Source organism: Elgaria multicarinata, chromosome 6 (assembly GCF_023053635.1).
Source record: "Elgaria multicarinata webbii isolate HBS135686 ecotype San Diego chromosome 6, rElgMul1.1.pri, whole genome shotgun sequence".
In the NCBI taxonomy this organism is placed as follows: domain Eukaryota; kingdom Metazoa; phylum Chordata; class Lepidosauria; order Squamata; family Anguidae; genus Elgaria; species Elgaria multicarinata.
In genome coordinates this window covers 5083472-5111238 of record NC_086176.1, presented here as the reverse complement: position 1 = coordinate 5111238, position 27767 = coordinate 5083472, and the positions used below count along the sequence as shown (strand labels likewise).

Genomic DNA, 27767 nt, shown 5'->3' with positions numbered 1-27767 from the left:
CTGCATTAATAGAAGTATACCTTCCAAATCGTGCAAAGTACTGGTTGCCCTCTATTGAGCACTAGTTAGGCCTCATCTTGGGTATTGTGTCCAGTTCTGGGCTCCCCAATTCAAGAAGGACGCAGACAAGCTGGAGCGTGTTCAGAGGAGGGCAACCAGGATGATCAGGGGTCTGTAAACAAAGCCCTATGAGGAGAGAACTGGGCATGTTTAGCCTTGAGAAGATGGGTCATGCTACTTTCAATATCTGCCCAAACAATCCAGAGAACTGATACTGCCAATGGTATAGGGTTAGGAATTATTAAGAAGATCTCTTAGAAAGCCTGCTGCAGAAACCATGAAATCTGTCGCATTTCAAGTTTCTCTGCAACATTAGAGAGACAGAATTCTTAAAAGAGAGCTGGAATTCACTAGTTGTGTCCTTCTTTTCCTCAGGAAACTCCAGCAGAATCCAGAGAAAAAAACCGCCCCTGTATTCTTCTGGGATTCTTTGATGATCACGATGTTTGGCACTTCCTCTCAGCAGCTGCCTTGTTCTTCTCCTTCTTGGTGAGGCTTTCCTTACTCTCTCAACATGGCCAAGCCTGATTGGATTTTAGGCTCACTTAGTTGTACGTCATAGCACAATGTGCATTTTCATTCACTATACTAAAATGCTTTTTGCTTTTTTGCATCCGTAATGGAAATAGAAGCCAGACATGAATAAGAACCTAAGAAAAGCCCTGCTAGATCAGAACATCTAGTCCAACATCCTGTTCCCTATAGTGGCCAACCAGAGGCCCATGAACAGCCCACAAGCCCCCCCCACTCCCCTGTGGTTCACACCATCTGATATTCAGAGGCATGATGTTTCTAATCCCAGAGGTACCCTATAGAGCTCCATCACACACTCACCATTCCTGGTATTATTTATTTATGCATTGCATTTCTATACCGCCCAATAGCCGAAGCTGAAGTATGTGGTTTTGCAGTGCGGTACTCACGTGACGCCGTCCACGTCCTGCACTCATCTCGCCCCTTCCCCCCCTTGTTGCATTTTATTTTGGTGCAGGGAAAAGTCTGGATTATTTTCCCCTCTCGCTTTTTCCTTTGTTGGGGTGTGTGTGCTAATTGAGTCTCGCTGACGAAAGGAAAGGGTGGAGCAAATCTCCTCCTCTAGCCTGTTGTTGTAGGGACTTGCTAGTCGGTTGAATAGACTTTTTAGTGCTCCAAACACGCACCCCCATTGCCCGCAGAAACTCAGCCCAGATGAAACCTGAAAAGTAATCACTAGATAACAGAGCCAGAGCAAGGGGTGGAAAGAGCCCACACCCATCAGAGTACCACAACCAATGAACTGGAGGAGGAAGGAGAAGGGGCGAGGTGGAGTGGAAATGCAAACGACTGAAAAACCACATGAAAGGGACTGTATGTGATGGAAACCTTGACATGCTTATGAAACAGAGGTAAAAAACGCCGAGACAAACCAGGGGGGAAAATAGTGTGATGGAACCCATAGTCATTATGACCAGTACTCATTAATTCACACATAACATGCATCTTGTGAATGGCACAAGCACCCCAGATCCTCACAATCAGTCAACTTGCCAACCACTAGAACCATTCTTTTGTGAGCAGGTGTTCTGAAAGGCTGTTCTTCACACACAGTGGTTTTTCAGGGATTCCTTTCAGATGACCATCCACATCTTAGCAGAACACTTTGGCAATCTCATTAAAAGCTAGAGGTATACTCACACTTCCACTCTTTTAGGTGCCATTGGTTTCACTAGAAGAAAAATAAACATGCAACCATTGTATAAAATACGTTATGGATTGTGCCCATAGTACATAGAGGTACACTTAAAAGAAACACACACCATTCTAATGATATCAAAGACAACATTAAGTTTCTCCAGATAGTATAGGGAAACAGTGTTTACGTGCACGGTTGATAGAATGGGAAGTTGAATTTACTGTGCGGTTCCCTTCTAGTCACCAGGCAGGAAAGGGTTCATTCTTTCTCCGTAGGAGCTGGGCCCCCAGCAAACTTATTAATGTATCTTCCAGAACGGAGGATGCTCCCATTTTTAGGACAAGACTTCAGCAGAAAACAAGTAGTACTGCAGTACTACTGGAATAATGGGATTTTCTTTGTGGATGAATGATGAATTGGTGTGACGTATTATTATTATTATTATTATTATTATTATTATTACTACTACATTTATTTGTATCCCGCCTTTTGCCCAATACTGGGCCTCAAGGCGGCCTTTCAAAATTTAAAACATATACATTTTAAAACCTAGGAAAAGAAATGTACTTTTAAAAAAAAAAATACAATATTAAAATACTAAAGGTTTAAAATACACAACAATTTTACAAGTCCTTATCATAGATGGAGGACCAGATTATTCTCCAAAGACCTGCCAGAACAAACAAGGTTTTGCTTGCTTCCAAAAGCACATAGAATCATAGAATAGCAGAGTTGGAAGGGGCCTACAAGGCCATCAAGTCCAACCACCTGCTCAATGCAGGAATCCACCCTAAAGCATACCTGATAGATGGTTGTCCAGCTGCCTCTTGATGCCTTTAGTGAGGGAGAGCCCACAACCTCCCTAGGGAACTGGTTCAATTGTCGTACTGCTCTGTCAGGAAGTTTTTCCTGATGTCCAGCTGGAATCTGGCTTCCTGTAACTTGAGCCCATTATTCCATGTTCTGCACTCTGGGAGGATCGAGAAGAGATCCTGGCCCTCCTCTGTGTGACAACCTTCTAAGTATTTGAAGAATGCTATCATGTCTCCCCTCAGTCTTCTCTTCTCCAGGCTAACCATGCCCAGTCCTTTCAGTCTCTCTTCATAGGGCTTTGTTTCCAGACCCCTGGCCATCCTGGTTGCCCTCCTCTGAACACGCTCCAGCTTGTCTGCATCCTTTGTAAATTGTGGTGCCCAGAACTCTAGATGAGGCATAACCAGGACCGAATAGAGAGGAACCAGTACCTCACGTAATTTGGAAGCTATACTTCTATTAATGCAGCCCAAAATATCATTTGCCTTTCTTGCAGGCATATCGCACTGTTGGCTCATATTCAGCTTGTGATCTACAACAATTCCAAGATCCTTTTCGTTTGCAGTATTGCTGAGCCAAGTATCCCCCATCTTGTAACTCTGCATTTTATTTATTTATTTATTGCATTTCTATACCGCCCAATAGCCATTTGGTTTCTATTTCCTAGATGTAGAACTTGGCATTTATCCCTATGAAATTTCATTCTGTTGTTTTCAGTCCAGCACTCCAGCCTATCAAGATCACTTTGAAGTTTGTTTCTGTCTTCTAGGGTATTAGCTATCCCACCCAATTTTGCGTCATCTGCAAATTTGATAAGCTTTCCGTGTACCTCCTTGTCCAAATCATTAATAAAAATGTTGAAGAGCACTGGGCCCAGGACTGAGCTCTGCGGTACCCCACTCGTTGCCTCTCCCCAGTTTGAGAAGGTTCCATTGATAAGTAGTCTTTGAGTCCGATTCTGTAGCCAACTGTGAATCCACCTAATAGTTGTTCCATCTAGCCCACTTTTAGCTAGTTTATTAATCAGAATGTCATGTGGTACTTTGTCAAAAGCTTTGCTGAAGTCAAGATATATGACATCCACAGCATTCCCACAGTCCACAAGGGAGGTTACCCGATCAAAAAATGAGATCAAATTAGTCTGATAAGATTTGTTCCTGACAAATCCATGTTGGCTTCGAGTAATCACTGCATTGTTTTCAGGGTGCTTACAGATTGACATCTTTACAATCTGCTCGAGAATTTTCCCAGGGATGGATGTCAGACTGACTGGTCTGTAGTTCCCAGGTTCCTCCTTTTTGCCCTTTTTGAAGATAGGGACAACGTTAGCTTTCCTCCAATCGTCCGGCACCTTACTTGTCTTCCATGATTTTGCAAAGGTAATAGAAAGCGATTCTGAGAGGAGGGAGCCAGTCTAGCTTCCCTGGGAAGAGAGTTCCAAAGCACTGGAGCAGCCACAAAGAAGGCCCTCTCCCGTGTTCCCACCAAGCACACCTGTGAAGATGGTAGGACTGAAAGATGGGCTTCTCCCGAAGATCTCAAAGCACAGGCAGGCTCATAAGGGAGAATACGGTCTTTCAGATAACGTGGACCTGAGCCATATAGGGCTTTATAAGTTATAACCAGCACTTTGAATTGAGCCCAGAAACAGACTGGAAGCCAGTGGAGCTGTTTTTACAGGGGAGTTGTATGCTCCCTGTAACCAGCCCCAGTCAACAATCTGGCTGCAGCTCTTCAAACCAGCTGGAGTTTCTGAACACTCTTTTAAGGCAGCCCCACGTAGAGCATGTTACAGTAATCCAATCAGGATATAACTAAGGCATGTGTCACCGTGGCCAGGTACGACATCTCTAGGAATAGGTGCAGCTGGCGCAAATGCACTCCTGGCCACTTCCGAAACCTGGGCATCCAGGCTCAGGGCTGAATCCAGAAGTACAAGTTGTAGATGGAGCAAGATTATCAAGAGTTGAAGATAAGGAGGAATTAAAGGAGGAGACAGCTGAGTCCAAGGAGACAGCCGAAAAGACAGAAGGAAGAGAGGAGGCTAGAGACTGCGAAAAAGCCTCGTAGTTGATAGATTGCAAGTCACAACAAGTGCGAGAAGCGGGACGTGAAGGAGGAGGATTATGAGCAATATTGAAAGAAACTAGATGATGATCTGACAAAGGAAAGTGAGCAGTAGAAAAGTCCAAAACAGAGCAATTCCGAGTGAGAACAAGATCCAGACAGTGTCCAAGGGAATGTGTGGGTACATCAGACCAGAGCTTAAGATCATAAGAAGAAGATAGGGAGCGAAATCGTAGAGCTGCAGCGTCTTGAGGGTCATCCACATGGATATTGAAGTCACCCAAGATAAGAGTAGGACAGTTGTCAGAGAGGAAAAAGGACAACCACGAATCAAAATCAGAGAGAAATTTTGAGGACGAGCTTGGGGGGCGGTACAAAACTGCAATCCGCAGTCGCAATGGAGCGAAGAGCCTCACCACATGTGCCTCAAAGGAGGAGAAACAATGTGATGGTGGAATGGAAAGAGGCTTGAACTGGCACAGACTAGATAATAAAAGACCCACACCACCACCCCGACCCTCTGGGCGACTCGAGTGAGAGAAAGAGAGTCCTCCAAGAGAGAGGGCAGCCGAGATGGCGGTATCGTGGGCCGGAAGCCAGGTTTCAGTAAGAGCAAGGAGGTGAAGAGACCTAGAGATAAACAAGTCCTGAATGACAGGGGCCTTAGAAGCAACAGAGCAACAGTTCCATAAGGAACACGAAAAAGGAAGCTGAGAAGAGGGGAGACACTGAATAGGAACTAAGTTGAGAGAGACGAAGTTGGAACGAGCCATAAGGAACAGATATGAGGAGAAAGGGATTGAGAGAAGAAATGAGGAGAGAGATAGCAAGTAGGCAGAGAAGTAAAACAAGCGCAGGACAGGATTAACCAGAACTAGCCTGGCCAAGACCAGTAGCAAGCAAGCAAGAAGGCAGGCACAGAGAAAAGCAAACAGATAGGATATGTAAAAGCAGTCACATCGCCAAATATTAACCCAACAATGTAGGAGATCATGTCCGGAAACAGAAGTAGCGAAGACCGGTCCGAGGCTGGGGTTCTTCCTCCGAGGTAACCAATCCGCTTGATGGCTTTGCGCCCACGGCAGAGAGCCTCAGGCCGAGAGCCCTTGTGCTCGCGCCGAAGGCTCGCGCCTCCAGTACCCAGAGTCCTTAGTACCTGTAAGGGGCGGGGCAGACCAACACTGAGCTTCTAGCTTGATTGAAGCAGCCAATTCAAAATAGCTTTTGCCACAAGGCCTCCCTCGAGGCCAGTGAGGAGCAGGCCGCCACAAACCAGCAGTTGCCCACCTGGCCCTGGTGCAAGTCATGGGAGCTGATGCCGTCCATGAAGAGGTGGGGATCGTCACAGATCTCCTTCGGCCGCTTCCACTGCACACCCTGAACCGTGACTTGTAGAAGAGGGAATCGTCGTTGGCCGGGAAGAGAGAGAGTCCTCAAATAGCACTTTCTTCCGCTGGCAGTCCTTCCTCAAGGCAGCGTAGTTCTGGTTTTCATACGGCTTCACCGACGAAAACATCCTTCCCGGCAGCCACCTTTGCAAGCCGGCAACCCACTCAATGAGTATGCTGACTATATTGATAACTGCTTTTCTGTTGTAGACACTCATCCAGTTCTTTAATCCCAGGAGGTGGTTCTTACCTGTAAAGGGTCGGGGCAGACAAACACTTAGCAAGCAGGTCCTCCAAGCCTTGCCCACAGCAACCGTCCCAGCACCCAGGGGCCTTTTTGTACCTGTAAAGGGTCGGGGCAGACAAACACTTAGCAAGCAGGTCCTCCAAGCCTTGCCCACAGCAACCGTCCCAGCACCCAGGGGCCTTTTTGTACCTGTAAAGGGTCGGGGCAGACAAACACTTAGCAAGCAGGTCCTCCAAGCCTTGCCCACAGCAACCGTCCCAGCACCCAGGGGCCTTTTTGTACCTTCCCTGCAGGACACCTGGCTCCGTTCAAGACTTGATTCATTAAAGTAATTGTGTGATGTGATTCTACATTTTCTGCATTTCTCCCTGGTTTTAATACTGGAGTGTTGGCCCTCTTTTGGCCTGAGGCCCACATTCAATTTTGGAGAAGCTCTCAGGGGCAGGATTCCAGTGCTGGTTGGTGCCAAAGGCAAAACAGTGTGGGACTAAAAGGTGCAGAACCAAAATACTACAAATACCAGCATATTTCAGCTTAAAGCTCTTACTGCCAGTAACTTAGGGGAGGTATTTCAACTTTTTACAATGGGGGGAGGGAAGAAGGGGGAACATGCATGAGCTAGTAAACTACTTCAGCTGAGCCCTGAGTGGGGCAGCAAGCTTTAAGGTTGAAAGCCTTCCGTGTTTGCCTAGCCAGTGTTGGAAACAGTACTGTTCTTTTAGCTCCTCGGCCTTCTGGCTTGCCCTGCGATTGATGCTGGATGCTACAGACCCTTGAACTCCTCCTTGACTCTGCTTCTGGACTGTGTAACACATCGGACTACCTAACTGCTTGGTATCTCAACCACTCTTGCCTTACCCTGACACCACTTCTGTGAGCGCTTGCCTGTGCTTTGACCTTTGGCTGCTATCTTGACCACTCCTGGCTGGCTTGAATCCCACTGGCCTGAAACTGGTGTGCTTGAACATTTGCTGGTTTCATTGCCTTGCTTCTTGGTTAGCTCTGCAGTCAAGGGTTAGTCTGCTGCAGTCAACGAGGACACGTGAGGAGACAGGCACCTAGATCTACATCTGGGAAAGAAGAAGCCCCACAGATCTAGGCGGAGGTCTTCCCACAGCCACAAATGTGACCATAGCTCCTGCTCCTCCTCCTGATCCCACCAGGGCTTCCCTTTGGCATCTATTTCAAGGGTTTCAGCTAGCCCTAGCCCTTCGTCCTCCTGCTCAGTCGACAAGACAAGGAAGAGAACGAGTCCTGAGAAGTCAACAAGCTTGCTTAAGAGCTCGGGGGTGGGTGGAGAAAAACTAGTAAAAAGCTTAAGCTTTCCTCTGTTGGGGAGGTTGTCTGACTCAGAAAACAGTGGCAAAGGTGAAGAACAGCTCTCTGAGAAGGAGCTCAAGCCTTCCCATCCAAAGAGCAGACGCTTTAATCCAGAACTGGCCCTAGCACTGCTGATCACAGTCTCTAGGAGACTCCAGCTTTCTAGTGACACCACTGTGCTGAGACTACAGGCACTGTAGTGCAAAAAGGGGATACGCCTGCCTTCCCTCCAAAGCCTATGACAGCCCTGCTACCCCATTCCTTCTGGGAGGCCTGGAAAGCAGAGTGGCAAACAAACTATAAGCTGGCAAATAAACTATACTCCCGAGCAAAGGTATAGATTTGCTGAAGCTGCCTGCGGTAGATGCTCCAGTTGCAGCAGTCACTTCCTCTGAGTCCATTCCCACTGATGGGGAGGAAGGGCCTAAAGATCCATCTGAGAAACACGTGGAAGCAGCGCTCCGCGGGAAGTTCGAATCCTCTGCCGTAGCTGTCAGGGCATTGGGTACCAATTCCTTCTTCTCCAGAGCAGTATCTATGGGCAGAGGATATGGCAGGGCCCAAAACCTTTAAAGCATGGTCTCAAGAAAACTTCTCCGCATCCCATCAATGCAACATATATGTTATGATGGGACAAGGGAGAGGGCTTTCTCTGTGGTGGCACCCCGACTGTGGCATGCCCTCCCCTTGGAGGCCCGATTGGCGCCAACATGGATTGCATTTCGACGCCAAGTAAAAACATGGCTTTTTAACAAAGCCTTTGATGGTTAAACTCACTGGCACATTGTTTTAACTGTATCTATTGCTTTTAAATTATATATTGTTTTAACTTGGATCATGGTTTAATTTGTTTTTAACTGTGTATATTTATTGTTTTATACTGTATGTTTTTATCTGTACGCCGCCCTGAGATCTTAGTGATATAGGGCGGGGTATAAATATTTTAAATAAATATACAGCTGCTCTCCTGGAAGATTCGGCTCTAGATGCTCTGCAATTAAGTGCCAGAGCCATGGCATCCAATTGGCCAGAAGGAACATTTGGCTACGTCACTGGGATGCAGACCTTGGTTCACAGTCCAGGCTTGCTAATTCTGCCTTTGAGGGAGCAAAACTTTTGGACAGTTTGCTGGAAGCAGTGTCGATTGAAACACAGGACAAGAAAAATATCTTGCCAACCCATAACAAGAAGGACCATAAGCTCTGGCAGCAGCCTTCCTTTCGAGGTAACAAGACCACACCGAGAACCTGTTCCTCAGTGGTTTCAAGAATAAATTAGGGCTGTGCACAGCACCCCTGCCTTGCCTTGGAGGCTGTTTCAGGGGTCTCAGAAACAGACCCGATTCACCTTGGGCCGCCTCAGGGTTTGCCCACCTCACCTTAGAACCAAAGCCAAGGTGAGATTTGCACACACACCCAGGCAGTTTGGCCTTTGCGGGCCATCCAAGCAAGCTGGGAGAAGGCTGACCAGGAGTCCATTGGACTCCCGACTCCCGACTCCCTATCTGCCTGATCTTGCTCCTTCCCTTTCTCTCCCCCACAAATCCGGAACTGCCACCGCACTGCCGCCGCCAGGACTTACCTTCATGTGCGTCCTCTTCAGGGCCGAGCCGTAATTTAAAGGAACGTTGTAGGGGCTCTCTATTTTGAACAGCTCTATGGTTGCAAAATACCAGAAATGGCCCTTTACAACGTCTGTAGTTTGCGGTCATAGAACTATTCAAAATAGCCCACACGGTCTTCCTTTAAATCATGGCTTGGCTCTGAAGAGGATGCACATGAAGCTAAGTCCCAGTGGTAGCAGGAGGTGGGAGGTGGGAGGTGACCAGGGAGGGAGAGGGAGATGAGTCCAGTGAGTCCAATGGACTCATCTGGGCTCATGGCTGGCCTTGTGCCAGCTTTACTGGGTATGTGGGTGGGTGAGGGGAGTGGCCCAGCACAGTCCGAGGCACCCCAAGGCTTCAGTGGTGATCTGTTTTGGCCTTGGGCTGACATGGTACCATCTTGGATATGGGCCACCTTGGCTTGGCTCAGATTCGGGCTGAGGTAGTCCACAGCATAGAATTGAACTGTTCATCTGGTCTCCCAGGAAAAAGTCAGTCCTCCAGCTATCTTTCCACTATTAAGGATGGGAAGAAACACACACCCAGCTGATCCTTTATGTGGATCACTACCACCTCAGACAGACAGGGCAGGGAGACCATAGCTCAGGGCTATGCCCTGGAATTCTCTTCTTAGCCCAGGGACAAGTTCATTCCTTCTCCCAAGGCAAAGACCCAGATACAGCACAAGAAATTCTTGACAGCTATAGAACATATCCTAGACATCAAGGCAATAGAGCCAGTTCCTCAGATTGACATTGACTCTGGGGTCAACTCCATTTTTTCTTAGTTCCCCAGAAAAATGGGGGCATAAGGGTGATACTGGATTTAAAATGGCACAATAAGCATATACCTAAGAAACACTTTAAAATGGAAATGCTCTGATCAGTTGTGGAAGCTTTGGAACAAGCAGAGTGTTTCACTTCAATAGACCTGTCAGGGGTATATCTGCACATTCCAATAAGGACTCCCATCATCAGTTCTTGAGGTTTGTTACGATAATCAGCATTTGCAGTATCTAGCACTGCCTTCAGTCTGACGTTTGTGCCAAGAGTATTCACCAAGGTGTTGATAGCTCTCATCTCAGAACCCAAGGGTTATTGATCCACCCTTATCTGAACATCTTGATCTGGTCTCCTTTGGGAAACAAGTGCCTCATTTATATGTGGACCATTTATTTATTTATTTATTACATTTATATACCGCCCCACAGCCGAAGCTCTCTGGGCGGTTCACAAAAGCTAAAAACAGTAAATGTATACAAGTAAAAGTATACAAAAAACAGTAAAAGTATACAAAAAATAAATAAATTAAAAATGGTGTAGGCATGACCATGGCGTCATGCCTACATCACCAAAGCTTTGCAGTCAATATGGAGAAAAGTCATTGAGTCCCATCCAGCAGCTGACTCATTTAGGGGTCCTGCTAGACACAAGGAAGTTCAGGATGTTTTTATCAGAGGAAAGACATGTAAAGATCCAGAATTCCTTGTCAACCACGATGGCAGTGAAGTGGACAAACCTCATGGACTTAGCCAAGCTCCTGGGCCTGCTGGTGTCCTGGATAAGGTTATATATGCAGCCACTTCAATACCATCTTCTCCCATTCCAGGACCAGGTAGCACAGTTATCTCACATGTGGTACTTTCACATCTCAAATTAGGATGGAGCCACTAAAGTTAGAGAAAGGTGTCTCCCTGAAGGTTTCAGTTCGGAAAGTACTTACCACAGATCTGTCTATTTGGATGGGCAGATCTGCCTTGCCTTGGGAATGAAGCCACACAGAGGATCTGGTCCAACAAGGAGAAGCATTGCACCATCAATTGGTTGGAACTTCAGACCATTTTCCTAGGACTTCTGGTGTTCTGTTCATCCCTTTTGGGCAGCCATATCCTGGTGAGGACATACAATTACACAGCTAAAGCCTATATTGATGACAGGGAGGGGGAAATTTTCATTGTTGAACAGGTTGGCCCGGAAACTCCTAATGTGGGCAGAGGCAGAACATCTAGCAGGAGGGTTCAATCTTGCAGCAGATTGGTTAAGTTGGACGTCTCTTAAAGAATCTGAAGGGGCTCTCAACCCTCAGATCTTTCATATCCTGACAAGAAAGCTCAGAAAACCATCAATGGGTCTGTTTGCCACACCACACAATGCACAGGATGTCACCTTCTTCTCAAGATTCCCACTTCATGCAGCAGCAGGCACAGATGCTCTTGTGGAACCATGGCTAGAAGGGCTACTGTACCCTTTCCCTCAACAGCACTTCTTCCCAAGGTGATATGCAAAATTTGGAGAACTTCAGCTGAAGTCATCCAGGTGACTCCATATTGGCCCAAGCATCCATGGTTTCTGAAACTGATAAACATGTTGATCCAGGATCCATGGCAACTGCCCAGCAGGAAGGATCTGCTTCTCCAGGATCCTATGCTGCAATCACATCCAGATCTCTTACAACTAACAGCCTGGAGGCTGAAAGGCAGTGGCTGTTGAACCTGGGGTATTGGGAGTCTGTTCTGAAGATCCGTCATCCAATGAAGTTCCACCAATAGTACCCATATTACCACTTGGAAGGCTTTGTTTGGTTTGGTATCAGAAAAATGATAGGTCTCAGGCCCCTGGAGGTGTACAAGATGTGTTGGGTTTTCTCCAGGAGAGGCTGGATAAGGGTCTGCGTATGAGTCCAACAGGCAAGAGGCTGCACTTAGTAGCATGCTGGGATGTGAAGGGAGTCCTCCCATTTCATATTATCCACATCTCAAAAGGTTCTTAAAAGGAGTTGCTCTTCTTAATCCTAATCCCCCAGTTGTACATTGCTTTCCTACCTGGAATATGAATTCGATTCTTATGGCACTGATGAGTAGTCCATTTGAACCCATGGCCGTTTGTTCTTTTAAGTTGCTCAGTCTTAAAACAGGCTTTTTGATGGATATAACTTCAGCAAGGAGAGTTTTGGGTTCAGGAGTCCTCTTGACTGATCCACAATGATGCATTTCTCACGATCAAGTGGTACTTAATAGTGAGACTTCCTTCATACCTAAAGTGAATTCCGCTTTCCATAGATCCCAGAGAATTTCTCTTCCATCATTCTGTCTTAAGCTGGTACATCCAAAGAGAGTTGGCATGAATTAGTTCTGAGAAGGGTCTTGAGATTCTGTTCTAGCTCATTGTCCGTTTCCTTTGCCTCCAAGACATTGGGGGCTAAGGTGTCAGTCTTCCATTTCTAGATGGCTGAAAGAATGCAGTGTGCTGGTCTATCAAACTTTAGGGAAAGACCCACCTGGGGGATCATTACTCTTTCCCAGAGGAGGCATCAGTGTCTGCCACTTTTAAAGGAGAATTTCGTGTCCTGGACATATGCAAGGCAGCCATGTTGCGTATCAGTTCACATGTTTAAGCATTACAGGATTGACACTTCTTCAGCAGATTCTGCTTTTGAGTGCAAAGTGTTGCAAAAATGCTGGTGCACTGAATGCTGGTCCCTTATCCACCCTGCTGATGTTCAGCTTTGTTACAGCTGAAAGTGACAGAGTGCCCTCTGTGGAGCTCTGGAGCACACAGAAATTTTCTTACCATGAATTTTTGTTCTCAGAGCTCCACAGAGGGCATTCTGCTAGGGGCCCAGCATGTTTTTCTGATAAGGAGGAACAGTTTGGGATGGTTATAGCTTCTGCCACCACTGCACAGGTAAGAAGGTAGGCAGGTATTCCTGGGCTGTTTCCCATTACTGCCCAGCATATTTACCCTTGTTCGTTGGTTTTTATTTATTTATTTATTTATTTATTTTATTACATTTATATACCACCCCACAGCTGAAGCTCTCTGGGCGGTTTTCAAGTTGTTTTCAAGTTGACCATGTTCATATTTTTATGCCGTTGGCATAGGTTTACTTTTTCTGCTTTTAGTTGTGAGGTTGAAGGGTTTTCCTCTGCTCTACCAGTCCAGTCTGGGAGGACAGCGTGGCTCATCCACCTTGAAGCAACAGATCAACTCTGTCTACCAGTGTGGTGTAGTGGCTAAAGTGTTGGACTGGGAGTCGGGAGATCTGGGTTCTAGTCCCTACTCAGCCATGGGAACCCACTGGGTGACTTTGGGCCAGTCACAGACTCTCAGCCCAGCCTATCTCACAGGGTTGTTGTTGTGAGGATAAAATGGAGAGGATTATGTATGCTGCCTTAGGTTCCTTGGAGGAAAGGAGGTGGGATATAAATGCAATAATAAATAAATAAATAAATAAATATACATGGTCCAGAGGGAAGTGCCATCCCAAAGTGAAGGAATGCCCTCCATGGAGCTCTGAGAACAAAAATTCACAGAAAATTTCTGTTTTCTTACTGTGACACAGCTATGTCTCTGGAAATTGTTGAAACAGGTGTGCTTATATTTGCATCATTTGCCACAGCCCATGGAATAGAAGCTAGAACTTGAAGAGGGTTTAATATCTGATTTAGAGGTACTACTTGCACTTTTCCTCCTTGGCTAGAAGCGCCTGCTGGAGAAAGACTCCCTTTTGATGACCAGGGGAAAGGAAGCAGTATGGGGCACAGTTAATCTATGCTGGGTTCCCACTTACCATTTCCACTGGCACAGGGTGGTGGTGGGGGCATCTTGCCAGAATGATCCTGGGCCACAAACAAGACCAATAAGAATTGTAGAAAATCCAAGAACGAATGAGAGAGAGAGAGAGAGAGAGAGAGAGAGAGAGAGAGAGAGAGAGAGAGAGAGAGAGGACAGCTGCTCAATAGAGAAGTTTTTAGGAAACTATCAAGGGAAACATTATTATTTACTAGCTGTTACATTTATATCCAGCCTCCCAGGACAGAAGAAAATGTGAGAGTAAAAGCAGTGGAAAACTTGTAGCCCTCTAGATATTTTGGCCTACCTCTCCCTTCACCCCTAGCTAGCATAGCCAATTGGTGAGGAATGGTGGGAGCTGTAGGCCAAAACATCTGGAGGACTGCATGTTACCCATCCTGGTACGAAGAAAACATCTGGCTGAAGGTCTAGCTACTTGTTATGGTAAAGCATATACTACCTGCAGAAGCCCCTCATTTGTATCAGGACTGAGGAGAGGCTTAACCTTTTCCTCCTCCTGCCCGTTTCCTGTCAACTATTTGCCTCCAGAAGTACTACCTGCAACAAATACTATGTGTAGGGTAAAAGTCAGGGAAGCCATACCACTCAGAAACTGGGAGCCTCCACATCTTGGGCTGGGACATCAAATTTGTTGGGTCTGCCTCTACTGGAGTTGTTTACCCTTTCCTCCTTGCTCTTGTATTTGCTGGCCAAGAAGAAAGGAAAAGTTGAGAAAGAACGTTTAAAGATATGACCACAGCCTTTACCTTGCTTGTTCTAGGTCCTGCTCACTCTGGATGATGACTTGGATTCTGTGCGGAGAGACAAGATACCTGTCTTCTGAGCAAGAATATTCTTGATATGGCTCATTGAAACACAGTGTTGTCAGCCAGAACAGCACCAACTGCATGTTGGGAAGAAACAATTGGCATATGGGAAATGAGGCTTTGCCTTGCCATTATCTGGCTCAGACTGCAAATACAAATGAGTCAAATGAAATCCTCGGGTTTTGCAGATCTTGTTTAGCTGTTTTCCAGGAACCTTACAAGGGATCTTTTAAAAAAAAACATTCCCAGCATATTATTTTCTGTTTGTGATGCTTCTTCCAGATGCACACGATAAGTGGTTTTGTGTTTTTGCTAACTATACTCCACTGCTTTATTTATCAACATTAGTTTACATTGGCGCATCCAATCTGTCCCTGTATAAAACACCTGCAGATAGGATGACAAGAACCTGCTTTTTTTGCATTGGAAAAGATTCTCACTGTGGGAATACAGTCCGCCACCCCCCTCTACAGCCTTAAGCATTTATTTTGGGGGATTTGAATAGCACAACACTCATCAAGTACTGCTATCTAGCCAGTAACATACATGCTCTGTTCCAGTTTGGAATTTGCTGCTCTTTTCACTCTGTCTTCATGTAATGACTCCTAAAACTTTCCCCCCCCCCATTTCAACAGCCCCTTTTAATTGAAGAGATAAATTTTGGTTCTTATCAAAACATGTGGTGATACAATGTACTCTGTAGCGTTACAATGCTCTACGGTCACTTGCCCTCATCAGCTACTCTTCTCTCTTGGATATTGCTGCTGGTGACTGTTCATGAATCTTTTTGGACATTTGCAGCGAACTTAAACTCCAGCACTTCTCTTAATAAGATGGAGAAAAAAGGTTGAAGATGCCTCTGTATTTTTACCAAATTGCTTTAATGTTTAAACACAAAATTATGTGTCGGGGCTGTGTATATGCTTGTGCCATGTTTTGCTAAAATAAAAGTATATGCCACTATTTGTAGTAATTACGTAAAGGTGTATCAGTTCAATAATAAAAATATTTGGCCTTGCTCTTTATTTTTACAGCAGCCGTTAACACAGCTCAAAGTGCCCTGCCTGCTCAGCATAATAACGGAATCCTGCATTGACTTGTTTCACTGTTAGTGTCAAATGTGATTGGCTTACAGCTATTTAAAGGAAACCTGAGAAGTCAAGACAGGGTCCTTACCATCCTTACAACACTGTCCAGGGGGAGAAAAGTTTTCACATGCTTAGTACCCGGAACATCAGCTCATAGTCTAAAGAGATAGTAGCCTTGGACTATCTCTGCTACCGCTAAATTGCTAAAAAAAAATCTTATTAGAGTACTACTAGTGTATTTCTATATTTTAGAAAGCTGGTGCAGCAAGTGGTGACCAATATGCTATTAGCTGGAAAGGCCCTGTTTCAAGTTGCACCTCTGCCATGAATTCATGAGGTACCTGTGAGCAAGATGTTTAGCTTCAAATATACACACACCGCCCCCAATCTATGGTTAAAATTATACTTTTATAGAGCATACTTTGATTGTTTCACCTTCTTCACTGTAAATTTTTATTTTATCAATGTTCTACTTACCTGAAGTAAATACAAGTTTATATAGTAGTTACCTTGTACTTCTAAGTTTTAAGCTATTTATGATTTAAAGTATCTTATTTCTGTGTGAAAGGGCTGTAAAAATGCACAGCATCAACAGAATGTGGTCCAGTTTAAAGAAAGCATTGTGGTCATCCTACATGCTTACTTCATTTCACAGAGATTAATGCTGAAGATCCCTAAAGAGAAAAAGTATAAGCCAAACCAGGCCTCCTCTTCTGGTCACATCCCCCAGACAGGTTTCCAAGGTTCATGTGAACCAGGGGTGGAGTATCGGCAAATTTTGGATCACACTCATGCTTTTGATTAGAAGAGTTTGTAAGCATACAGGCATTCTTGAATGAAACTTACTAGGTAATTTAAAATTATATTTGAACCCACATGGCAGATAAAGATAAAATTAGTGAGAAACTGCAAATTGAATTTCTTGACTTTAAATTCTTCAAACTGTTTAAAATTACAAGTTTATAACTTTTGACTCCAACTCTACACCTGGGATTTAAGTACAGGATCATAGGCTTGTTTGTTTGATTTTTGAGGAAGAAGAATCCCAACGTGTATATATTAGATGAAAATGAAAAAACACAAACTTACATTTTTAAAATAAAATACTATTTTGTTTGTAGCTATACAATGTTTACAGTAAATAAAATGTTACACTTAATAAAAATTTGAGAACTTTCATCAAAATCACTGTTACAAATATTTACATATGAATGCAATGAATTTGTAAAAAGATGTCAAAATACACAGAAAATCTTATTTACAATAATAATTCATGTTCCTGATCCGTGTCACTACACATTTCTGTACTAAAGTCTGAAATAATCTGGGGAAACCATAAGTAACAGTTTGAAGTTTAGAGGATGATACACAGCGGAAAATATGTGGCTCAAATCAAGACAATAATTTCTTAATTTAAGAGAAGAGGAGGAGTATGGCTCCCTCTCTTATGTGCTTAAGGGAGCCCTCAAAGAAAATGGGCACAGCAGCTATGTTCTGGAGACAAAAGGATCTGTAGCCTATCATGCTGTGCCGGGACCCTGGCTTACTTCTCTTCCCATCTGAAGTGCAAGGCCTGGTTGCTTATGCCCCATAAAAACACAAAAGATGTGATCCTATACACGCTCCCAAACAGCCCTAAAGCTGCTATATTTATATACAACTTCTCTACTGTTCCACCTACTTATACTAGAGATGAACACAGCTCAATTCTACATGTATTCAAAAATAGGCATCCCATGGATCCTACAAAGTCTCCAATAGTTCACATATCTTCCTTAAGCAACTGTAAGAATGTGTGATAAGATCACATAATTTATAAGAGCTTGATCAAATCATAAAATTAGATTGAGATTGAAAGCTGGGAGATATGGGCACAAACCTTTACTATTAAGGAAAAGATCATTTGTTCAGTGTTATCATAAAGGTAGAAACTACTAGGTATATTTGCTCTTTACTGAAGAGCACCAACTGCCTCAAATAAGGAGGGAAGATCTGCAGACAACCCTTTCAAAAGAGTTTGTGCTTAATGGAATCTCAGTAGAGGGCTGCCAATTTTCAGCTAAATGGAACTATCAAAAATTTAGGCTTTGCTAGCACTTCAAACAGCAACTGTCATTGCAGGTAACTCCAAGATATTACAAAGATGTATGTCAGCACAAAGTCACACATTAGCATGTATCTATAGTTTACCAGAATGCCCTAGCAAGATTTATTACAGGCCCATTTGTTTATATGGAATAACACATACTGAAAGAGTGAATAGTCTTAATTTTTTTATCTATTGTCCAAAGGCTGTTATGGAAACCAATTTGCAGAAGTTCATACGGATACCCGCCCAATTGTGGACTTTTGGTAACCTGACAGTTTCCTAGGGAGACCTGGGTGCAAAACTTAAGGGAGTATAATAAAGTGTCTCAGAATAAGAGAATACAGATACCTTTTCCAACGGTCGTTAAATAGCACCGTCTTTTCTAGCATTTCCCTTTCACCTGCACATCAGCCCACATTCAACCAATTTACAGGGAAGCTGAACAGAATTCCAGAGAAACAATCTTCTGTGAGAATTTGCAGCAGGAAAAAGGTCACTCAAGAAACTTGGATTCCAGTATGTCTCTGGCTGGTCACATGGTCTTGCGCAAGTCACTTCCCCCTCTTTGAATCTCTTTACTAATAATACTCATTATTTGAGTATCTAGGTTCAATTCTCACAATGCAAAATGATACAAGAATCCTTCTGTCCTAGCAGTCTGTTTAACATAAACACCAAATATGCAGCATAACTAACTAAAAGGAAGTAGGGAAAAGTGGACAAACTGTAAGCTATAGGATAGTCAACAACTGTGACACTGCCAATGCACAGCCAAGGCACATTACAATTTCCATAAAATGAAAATTTGATTTTTCAGTTTGCAAGGTCAGATAATATAAAGAACACCCCCCCCCCAAAAAAAAGTTAGCAATATTTAGGGAAAAACCTGTATATGCTAATAATGAAGGGTTTTTTGTTTGTTTGTTTGGTTTGGTTTTAAAAAGCCAGAATGTTCAGACTTCCAGAGACCGGTCCAGACACTTGGCTGGTTCCAGATATACTTATGGAAGATGACCTCCCTGCCCCCTGAAAAACCCCTCCCTAGGGTAGGCTGTGGCAGAGGTCTTAGGAGGAAAGGGAGGATTGCCTCTGCCCAATTTCTGAAGATCTCGCCTCACCCCACATGCCATATGCCACAGCACACCATATTCAGTAGGCACTCTCTGACCCACAGTCCTTTTGGAGGGCTTGGGGGCTGCCAGGTGGCACCTTCTACCCATTCCCTCCAGCTGGTGTTTCTCTGAATCCAATCCACAGTAGGTTAAACTTTTCAAGTACATTTAAAATATTTGAGTAATATGCCATATAGCTGCTCTCAGTTTTCACTGGTACAACTCAACCATGGTTCCCTACATTACATACTGAAGAGAGATTGGGAATTTGATTGTAATTAATTAAAATTGTTCAAATTTTGCCTCTGGTTTCTGACCTACAAAACTTCAAGCATAAGAAGAACAAGTCTATGCTACATATTATTTGGGCTTGATAGCTGGCCATTGCTAAGGGATCCCGGGTCTTATCCTGGGGAAACAGAGGTACATGGAAGGGAAGGGGAAAGAGAATGGACCACCAAGGAAGAACTTCCTAACCCTAGCCCTATTCAGAAAGCTGAGCTCATGGTTATTCCTACTGTCCTAATTCTGACTAAGTGAGCCATTTCAGATTTCTCAATCAAGATTACAATTTTCTTAAGAAACCATGCTCTGGTACAGGTGGCCATAAATGTATCTGGTGCTGTTGACTCAACACTTAATCATCATTCCAAGATTGATCCATGCTGTAACATCAGCACATTTAGTAAGCACTGATTACATAATCCCCCCTTTCTAATATCCCTTATATCTCACTGTGAAGACAATTACATGTTCATGAAGCTGTGGCTATGTTTGTGGATTTAAGGAAAGTTAAGCAAAGAATTTAGCAACACCTGCATCCGCACCCCCACCCACCCAAGGAAATAGCCTACGGCCTAAGCCAATGACTGACTGCCACCATAGCGCAGCTCAGGGAGTTGCATGGAAACAATATTGTCTGTTTTAAACATTCCAAAGGCTACATAAAAATGGTATTTATAATCATCTTGAGAGAAACACTATTTTTTTTTACGTATTTCATATATAAAGTCACTGAGAAGTGTTTGGGATTTTTTAAAGCAACCATTTCCATCTGGCATTCTTAATCTCCATTCAATTCACACTAGCAAGACTATCCAATTTGCAAAGTGATAAAACACTCACACACTCCTCTTTCCACTCTCATCAAAGAGCTTCTGGTTTGGATAGAAGGTGCTATATAAGTACGAAGTAATACATTTAAATTAGCACTTAATATTCATTTTGTATTTGCCTACAGTTTCAACCAACATCCTAGGGCAGCATTCCCAACCTGGTGGCCTCCAGATATTTTGAACTACAATTCCAAGAATTCCTAACCATTGGCCACACTGGATGAGCCTGATGGGAATTGAAGTCCAAAACACCTGGAGGACACCAGGTTGAGGAAAACTGTCCTAGCACAATATGTTCATATTACTAGCCTTCAGGGAAACCTTAACCTGGGGGAGGTGGGAGTAAAAAACACACATTACAAGGTGTGCTTTTTTAAAAAAAGAGGGACTTTCTCCTCGAGAAGGTGCTAAACAAGAAATAAAACAGGTACCCTGAGAAAGCTCACAGCATACAAGCCAGTAACAGCGAGGATGAATGCCATGTTGGAGACAGGGGGACGGGACCACTAACAGATTTTTAAAAACAACAACTATGCATTGCTAGCAGAATTTGTTAAAATAAATGTTAAACATCCCTCTAGAGGAGGGCATTAAAATAAATGTTTTCAAATATTTTCTATTATATAATTGTCATACAGCTCCTCAGAAGCTAAATTTAGCACTACATTTGTACATGCACCACAGAATTCACCACATAGTTAGCCCTGTGGTAGGTGTCTATGATAAACGTTAACACAAAAAGCAATCAAAATGATCAGGTATGAAGAGACTCCAAATGAGGTATGTCTGAGGCCTTTACAGATCTACATCATGGTAAAAAAAAGTTTTTCTCCAAGGATTATAAATACACCTCTTCAGAATCAGTTTCCCTGGTCTTATTTTGCACAGGGCTGATCTTGGCACAGAGGGGGACAGTTTGTAACTATGAGATTATTATATGTTGTTAAGACAGATCAAGGTGTTACTAATAAGCACTGAGATAGGCACTGATACTTTAGCAACATGGGTATGTAGAAACAGAGAAACACCTGCCCATGTATACATATTTCTCACAGACAATAATGCTGTGAGTGGTCTCTTCAGGTGGCAACCCCAAATGGAAGCATATATGTATGCATATGTACATACAAAATGTATTATACATATGCACGCATAAATGCGCGCGCGCACACACACACACACACACACACACAAAACAACCCACCATACTTTTCATACAGCTGAACTACAATCGTGACCAAGAATATGGCTTATGTTATGAGCAGGCCGATTTGATGATTGTTTGGATGAATCAGAAGCAGAAGTGTTTGCTATTGATAGCAGAGGAGAGATTGCTGAACCATCTGAAGGAAGAGCTGTAGCTATTTCTGGGAACAAAGAAGTCAAATTAAAATTGGACAAGTGTGATGAATTGGCCATATGCATTGGGGCCATGTCTGTCAAAAGGGGAAAACTTGGCTGAGCAAAGCCAACTGGTCTGGGAGGAGACAAGATAGAGCCAAACCGGTTGTTTAGACCTCCACCACTGGGCTTCTCTGTGCTTGAATTCGAAAACATTTGATTAGAAAAATAAGGAATTGAAATGTCATTGGATAGGGTAGGATGAGCAGGAGAATATGGAGGATAAAATGATGGCAATGTATTTTGAGGATCTACTGGAATCAGGGTTGGTGTTCGAGTAGCACTGGATTGAGTCACTGGTGGGATGAATGACGTATTGGCATTTATTGGAGGATTCATTCCACCCTCTGGAATGAAAGAGAATCCAAAGTTTTGAGACAAACCATGTTGATCAGGAGGTGCACTATCATTAGATACTTGTGGCCCCTCAGGCATGAATCGAACAATACTGCCTCTTTTGTCTAGAGCATGTTGTTGCCGTCCAAGGATCATAGTACCACTGGTAGCCAAAGGAAGGTGGGGAAGACTAGGATCAAAGACATTCCCATGCCTCTGATTTCCAGAACGATTCCTTTCAGGCTGGCGAATTTTAGAACTACTATTATCCTGTAGAGGATGCCTTGACCGCTGAGTAGCTGAAGAGCTTGGCTGATGAATAGATGGTGGGACTTGGTCAGCATTTCCACGAGAGACTGGTGGGTGGTGGAGAGGAGGTCGGACAACTCCATGCACATTGCCAGAAACTGGAGCATTCATGTGACCCTTTGTTCCATGACTCTCTGTCATTCTCATGGGATTGGATTTCTGAACAGAAATATTGGGGCTCGAGTTGCGACCCTGAATATCTCCTGAAGAACTTGAAAAAGGAATATTTAATGAATTGTTCCTACTATTAATAGTACCAAGAGACATGTCACAACTTTCTCTATTCTGACCATCACCTTCTCTTCGAATGTGAACACTGTCTCTTGCTGGGGGGCAATTATATTCAACGTTTGAAGAAGATGCACACTGTGGGTTTCTCTGATGCTCTGAAATTGATCTTTGGCTTCCACTGGCTTGATCTCCAAGATGAGGGACAAGTAAACTCTGCATGAACCCTTGGTGGCATGTATTTTCATTGTCTCTTGGGGGAGGGAGTGGATTTCCTGCTGAAATGCCCTGAACTGATTGATAGGGCAACCTCTTCTGTCTGTCTATAGGTGGCCCAGCATTTTGAGCAATTCGAAAAGCCTGTGACTGCATACCCCTGAGAGACGACATTGAATTACCTATTTCATTGCTTCTTGAGGCCTGCACGTCAAAATTGCCTGTGGCCTGCTGGTTAGTGCCATTTGCCTTGAATGTCTGGCACTCAGAGAGCCTTTGAAGATCTGATCCAACTGTATGATCTACAGATATGCGACCTTGAATGTTATGGATTATCAAACCTTTATTCCTAGACACATCAAGGTAATTTCTCATTTCAAGATGGTCTGAAGCCCTCAAGCTCTGAACAGATATTCCTAGCCTCTGCTCTGAATTAGGAGACTTCCCAATAAGTGCCTCTGCAGAGTAACTACTAACTCTATTTCTCTCTTGTCTGTGGGGGACACAAGTCATATCTGATGGCCTGGTGACAATACTAGGTTGGGACACCATTTGCTGTTCCAAAGCCCTGGAGGTCATAAGTCTCTGCATCTGACCATGTCCTGGCAAGTGTTCAGAAGGAACTCCAGAACCTGACTGTCTATTGCCCACATCTGGCGGTGGCTGATGGAGAATGTCCTGGTTCAGAAGGCTCTGAGGATGGTTATGGTGAGCTCTGCTCGCCCCAGAGTTCTCGCAGCTCTTCTCAGACTGGGAAGTTGTATAGTGCTGCTGCATCTGTTGAATCTGTGGGTGGTGGGGGTGGGGCTGGCTGCTCTTTGACCGTGGCTGGTCATTTCCATGATGTTTCTGCTGTAAAGCAAGTGTCGTGGGCTGGGCCGCTTGGATCAGGTTTCTTTTCTTTTGCATTTGTACCTCTTGATGCATTATTCTTTGCTGGTGGATATTGTGAGCTTGAGTGTGGATAGAGCTTTCTGCATGAGAAATGTGGTGCTGGAGTTGATACAACTGATGCCTCTCTCTTAATTGTCCAGCCTGTTGCTGCTGCTGCTGCTTTATGTAGGGGTGATTACTATGAAGATGAGCCATTCCTTGAGTGGGAGCATGCTGAATAGGCTGCAGGTGTTGTCCTGCCTGATCAGAGACAGAAGGCTGAGAATTACACTGAACGTCCGATTGCCTCAGGGCAGCTGACCCAAAATTGCTGGTTGGAAATAATCTGCTATGGCCTTCAGTGTGCCCTTGACTGGTCACTGATACAGCAAGATTGGATGAGTTGGGGGGGATCTGATTGACAAGGACTCGATTGTGATCTGTAATATCATTGCTTGTTTGGTTCAGCAAAGCCATGTCTTCAAGCTGCAGAGGTGCTGTCTGGCACGGTTTCTGCCTCTTTGATGCGGAAAGCAGGTGATCATCTTGTACGGAACGTTTGACGGAGTCTTTGCGGCTTTCCTGGCTTTGGTGCTTTAAGTGTGGCTCATGCATCTGTGGAGCCTGCATGGCGGTTGTCCGAAGAGCAGGCAGCTGCTCTGACGCATAGTCTGTCATTAGCACTGGAGAATGTTCAGGAGACTGATTCATATATGAATTAGCAGGCATGGCTTGAGTCATGGTCACAGGAACAGTTGCTTGGTCTGGAGGTGAGGCTGAAGCTGAGCAGCTTACAGCTGGGTGAATGATGCAGCTTTGATGTATGAGATTATTGACACTCAAGCTTGATGTGCTTGAAGATTGAGGGGTTGCGATTTGCAAAGTTGTACTGGACATTTCCACTCTGACAGAACAACTTTGTTTTTCAGCTGACCTGTCAATATTTATTTGCAAAGAATTCTGGTTGCTGAAATTGTTTGATGCGGTTTCTATCTGGTCTGCATTTTTAGCTGTATGAGACTTGAAAGTCTGATCTCTTCCTAGAGATGAGACTTCGTTGGTCTTCGAAGCAGCAGTTCCAGACACTGCCACTGTACCTTTCGCAAAGGTTTCTTGTTCAAAAATGGCCCTTGCTGCTAGTGCTACAATATCGGTTTGCTCTGAAAATGTGCAGCTGTTACATGTATTCACCAAATTGCTATTGGGAACATTTTCCCTACATGTGTCTGGCAACATAGATGCAACTGTGAAGCCACAACTGCTGCCTGAGCTGGTTGACATGGGAGAGTCCGCTTGTCTGTTAGCAGTGGCTGCCTCTTGCTCAGAGGTGCAGGGATGAGATTGCGTGAGATTTTCCTCTTCATTGTTCATCAGCAAGAGCCCTTCCTGCTTCCCTGCCAAGTCATCATTTGAGTCTATAACTGATTTAGTGCTTTGGGTGTGAAATCTAGGGTGCTCTCCTTGGGCAGAAAAGTTTTTTTCTTCAACTTCTCCCACTTTACTGAAATCAGAGAATATCTTGGTTAGCCCTTGTTCTTCTAATAAATCTGTGGCTTGCATGACTATAGAACAATTTGGTTCCACCCTGCAGATCTCAGAGACTTCTGTTCTAGGAACACTCTCTGCACTTGTCTCTCTGTTAGTCACAGACGTCCCAGAAATTTGGGGATTTGTCAAGTGTGAGTCAGAAGAAGAGGATGTTAAGGGGCTGGTGGCAATGCATTTGGATGATTCTGATAACTTCGAATTTGCTGCTGAATTAGTTTGAGATTTACACATTTGAAGGGGTGGAGAAGCACAGTCTGTGGAAACTGGAGCAACCACTTCAAGCTGTCCTGACAAGGACGATTCCAGGGGCAATAGTCCAGGCATGACAGCGGCACTTGGGTCAGGTGCCAGAGTAGATTCCAGGTCCTGTTCAGCTCTTAGGCTCTCTTCGGGACAAGAATCAGAAGCATTTACATTGTCAGGTGCTTTCCTATTTGCTTGTGGTGTGGATAAGGCTTGCAACACTACATTTACAGGCATGTTTTCAAGCAAGATGTCACTTCCTGAATACTCAGGGGCCATGTCCACATTAGCACTGTCACGTTTTTTGGAATCTTTGCAAGAATTCATTCGGCATGCAAGGCTGCTGCTGGCCAGTAAACATTTTTTAGTACTTGAGTTTTTATTAGACCATTTTGAGCCCAAACCAAGAAAAGCTTTTTGTGGAGCAGCATTTACTGAATGTGCAACACTGGTTAATACAGCGTTCTCAGCAGCTGAAGAGGATGCTACTATAGCTGCCGGCAAAACACGATTATCTGACGTGGTTTGGCTGTTGGCAGTGGCTGGATTGGTGGGCTGACTGACCGACACCTGCGCACAGCTTTGTCCAGCCATCTGCGATATGCTTTGATTGAGGTTAGCTAGAGCACCAAATGTATTGAGGGCAACGTTGGTATTTGGATCTTCACTGGTGGTAGGCTGAATGATTTGCATAGGAGTTTGATCAGAACCTCCAGAACAGGATTTCACAGGCTTCAATGCAAATAGCTGTCCATTTAAAGAAACCGTCTGTGGAAGCTGCTGGTTAGACATTGTAACGGAAAAGGTTTGCGTCAAGCTAGACGATGGTGAAGAGGATGGCCTTGGTAAAATGTGGACGAGATGTTTCCCACCAAACATATGAGGGGGAGACGGATTTTGCATAGGGTTGCTAGCACTTGCTGTGGAAGAAACGCCGTTCACAGGCATTCTGACAGGAGGTTGGGTAGAGAAAAGAGAGAGAGGATTTGGGTTAGCAGTTTGTATAATAACAATTTGTTGGCTAACAGTTTGGTTGGGGATTTCAGCTCTCAAAACCGATGGGCAGGGAGTAGCATGAGGAGGCTGGAGAATGACGACGTTTTGATTAGCAGGTGACGCAGCAACAGGGGAACCCACCGGCTGGGACATCTGAATCACCTGCATGGCTGGATTCAATGGAAGGAGGCTGCCTGCAGATTGCGCAACAACCTGGGTCTTCGTGACTAGTGGCTGGATTGGTAAGGATGGGTAGGAAGGCAAAGTAACCACAATTTTCTCAGCTGTCTGTTCACCTGCAACTAGAGACTTATTTAAACTGGCAGTTGTTGACAAAACCCTGTTAGGACTGGAAGTTAGAATACTAGTTCCATTAACTGGCTCATTTAACAGGGGAGTCATTATGTTGGGTGGAGCGTGATTTAGAGCCTGAACAGTATTCCCTGCTAGCTGCAAAGTAGTCCAAGTAGTCTGGGTGTTTCCAGCTGAGGTGATTCGTGTTAGGCTAGCCATGCTTTTTGAGCCTGGAGTGCCAACACCTGCAGAACTGGGGAAAGGCCACTTCTCTAAAGTAGTAGCAGGCAAGGTGTTCATTTCTGTTGAGGCCTTCAGGCCTTCTACTGCAGAAGTTGCGGGTGCTCCTCTGCCACTTAGCACATTTACATTTTTGAAGACCTTTCCTGTGGATGGCTTTCCATCAATGGAGAGCCTTACAGATGGCGTAACACTGGTATCAGCTGCTGAAACTACACAACTTTCTGGGAACCCACTTCCTGAATCCCTTTTAGGAGGTCTATCTGCCAGCTGAGAAGAAGGTATGTCCGCATTAGCACTGGCGGGAAGGTTGGTCATGGGCATTCCTGCTTTCTCAATTAACTTGAAACTCTCTGGTCTATCTTCATCGTGTGGTGAACTCTGTATTTCAGACTGTATCCTCACTAGCTGCAAGGCATTCACAGAGCTGGCAGCACTAGTACTGGTAGGTACACCCTGCTCATTTTCAGAGGTAGAGCACTCAAGAATTTTTTTGGCTGGATTTGGTGAGCCTGACACCAAAGGAGAAACTGAAGTCTGAACTCCTGACTTGATTTCTGTGGCGTATATACTAGAAATGGTCACAGGTGTAACTAGATTGCAAGTCCTTTGGACAGGAACAACATTAGCTGTCTGCTTCTGTAAATTAGGACTAATATTAAAGGTTATTCCCTGGACAGATGCCCCCTGGTTACTTCCGCCAAGCTGACTGCCGTTGGAATATACAATTATATTTTTTTGCAGCTGATCACTAGGAATAACAACAGAAACTTTTGTATTTTTGAGGCTTCCTTTCCTCTTCTGCACCTGATCATTGGGGATAACAACTGAAACTTTTGCATTTTTAAGATTTCCTTTCCAATGGATGGTAGGATCGTCATAAAGGCAAATGTCATTGGCTTTCAATAGTGCTATATAGCGCCCATTTTCTTTCTGGAGTTCATCCAACTGCTTCCGGAGCTTTTTTATTTCTTCAGCTGCAGAGCAAATAAAAAAAATTAATCCAATGATCAGAGACTTTAGGAAAGTTTACTACAGCTGAATGATTTGAGGAACAAATGCAGGTAGCATTATACACATTCACTATGAGCATCTACTTCAATATTTGAAC

At 44.3% G+C, this 27767-nt stretch overlaps 2 protein-coding genes across 4 annotated transcripts in view; one reads left to right on the top strand and one right to left on the bottom strand.

Moving 5' to 3' along the window:
- SIDT1 (SID1 transmembrane family member 1) overlaps positions 1-14752 on the top strand; it is a 117802-nt gene extending 103050 nt beyond the window's left edge. The window contains exons 19-20 of one of the 2 annotated variants that reach the window (XM_063128910.1): positions 436-549; positions 14523-14752. In XM_063128910.1, coding sequence (XP_062984980.1) covers positions 436-549; positions 14523-14585 — 177 coding nt within the window. In that variant the 3' untranslated portion in view covers positions 14586-14752. The remainder of the gene's footprint in view (positions 1-435; positions 550-14522) is intronic. The other variant, XM_063128911.1, reaches the window with a different exon arrangement.
- Positions 14753-16746: 1994 nt separating this feature from the next.
- USF3 (upstream transcription factor family member 3) overlaps positions 16747-27767 on the bottom strand; it is a 43694-nt gene continuing 32673 nt past the window's right edge. For both annotated transcript variants that reach the window (XM_063128894.1, XM_063128895.1), the window contains one exon: positions 16747-27633. In XM_063128894.1, coding sequence (XP_062984964.1) covers positions 21185-27633 — 6449 coding nt within the window. In that variant the 3' untranslated portion in view covers positions 16747-21184. The remainder of the gene's footprint in view (positions 27634-27767) is intronic.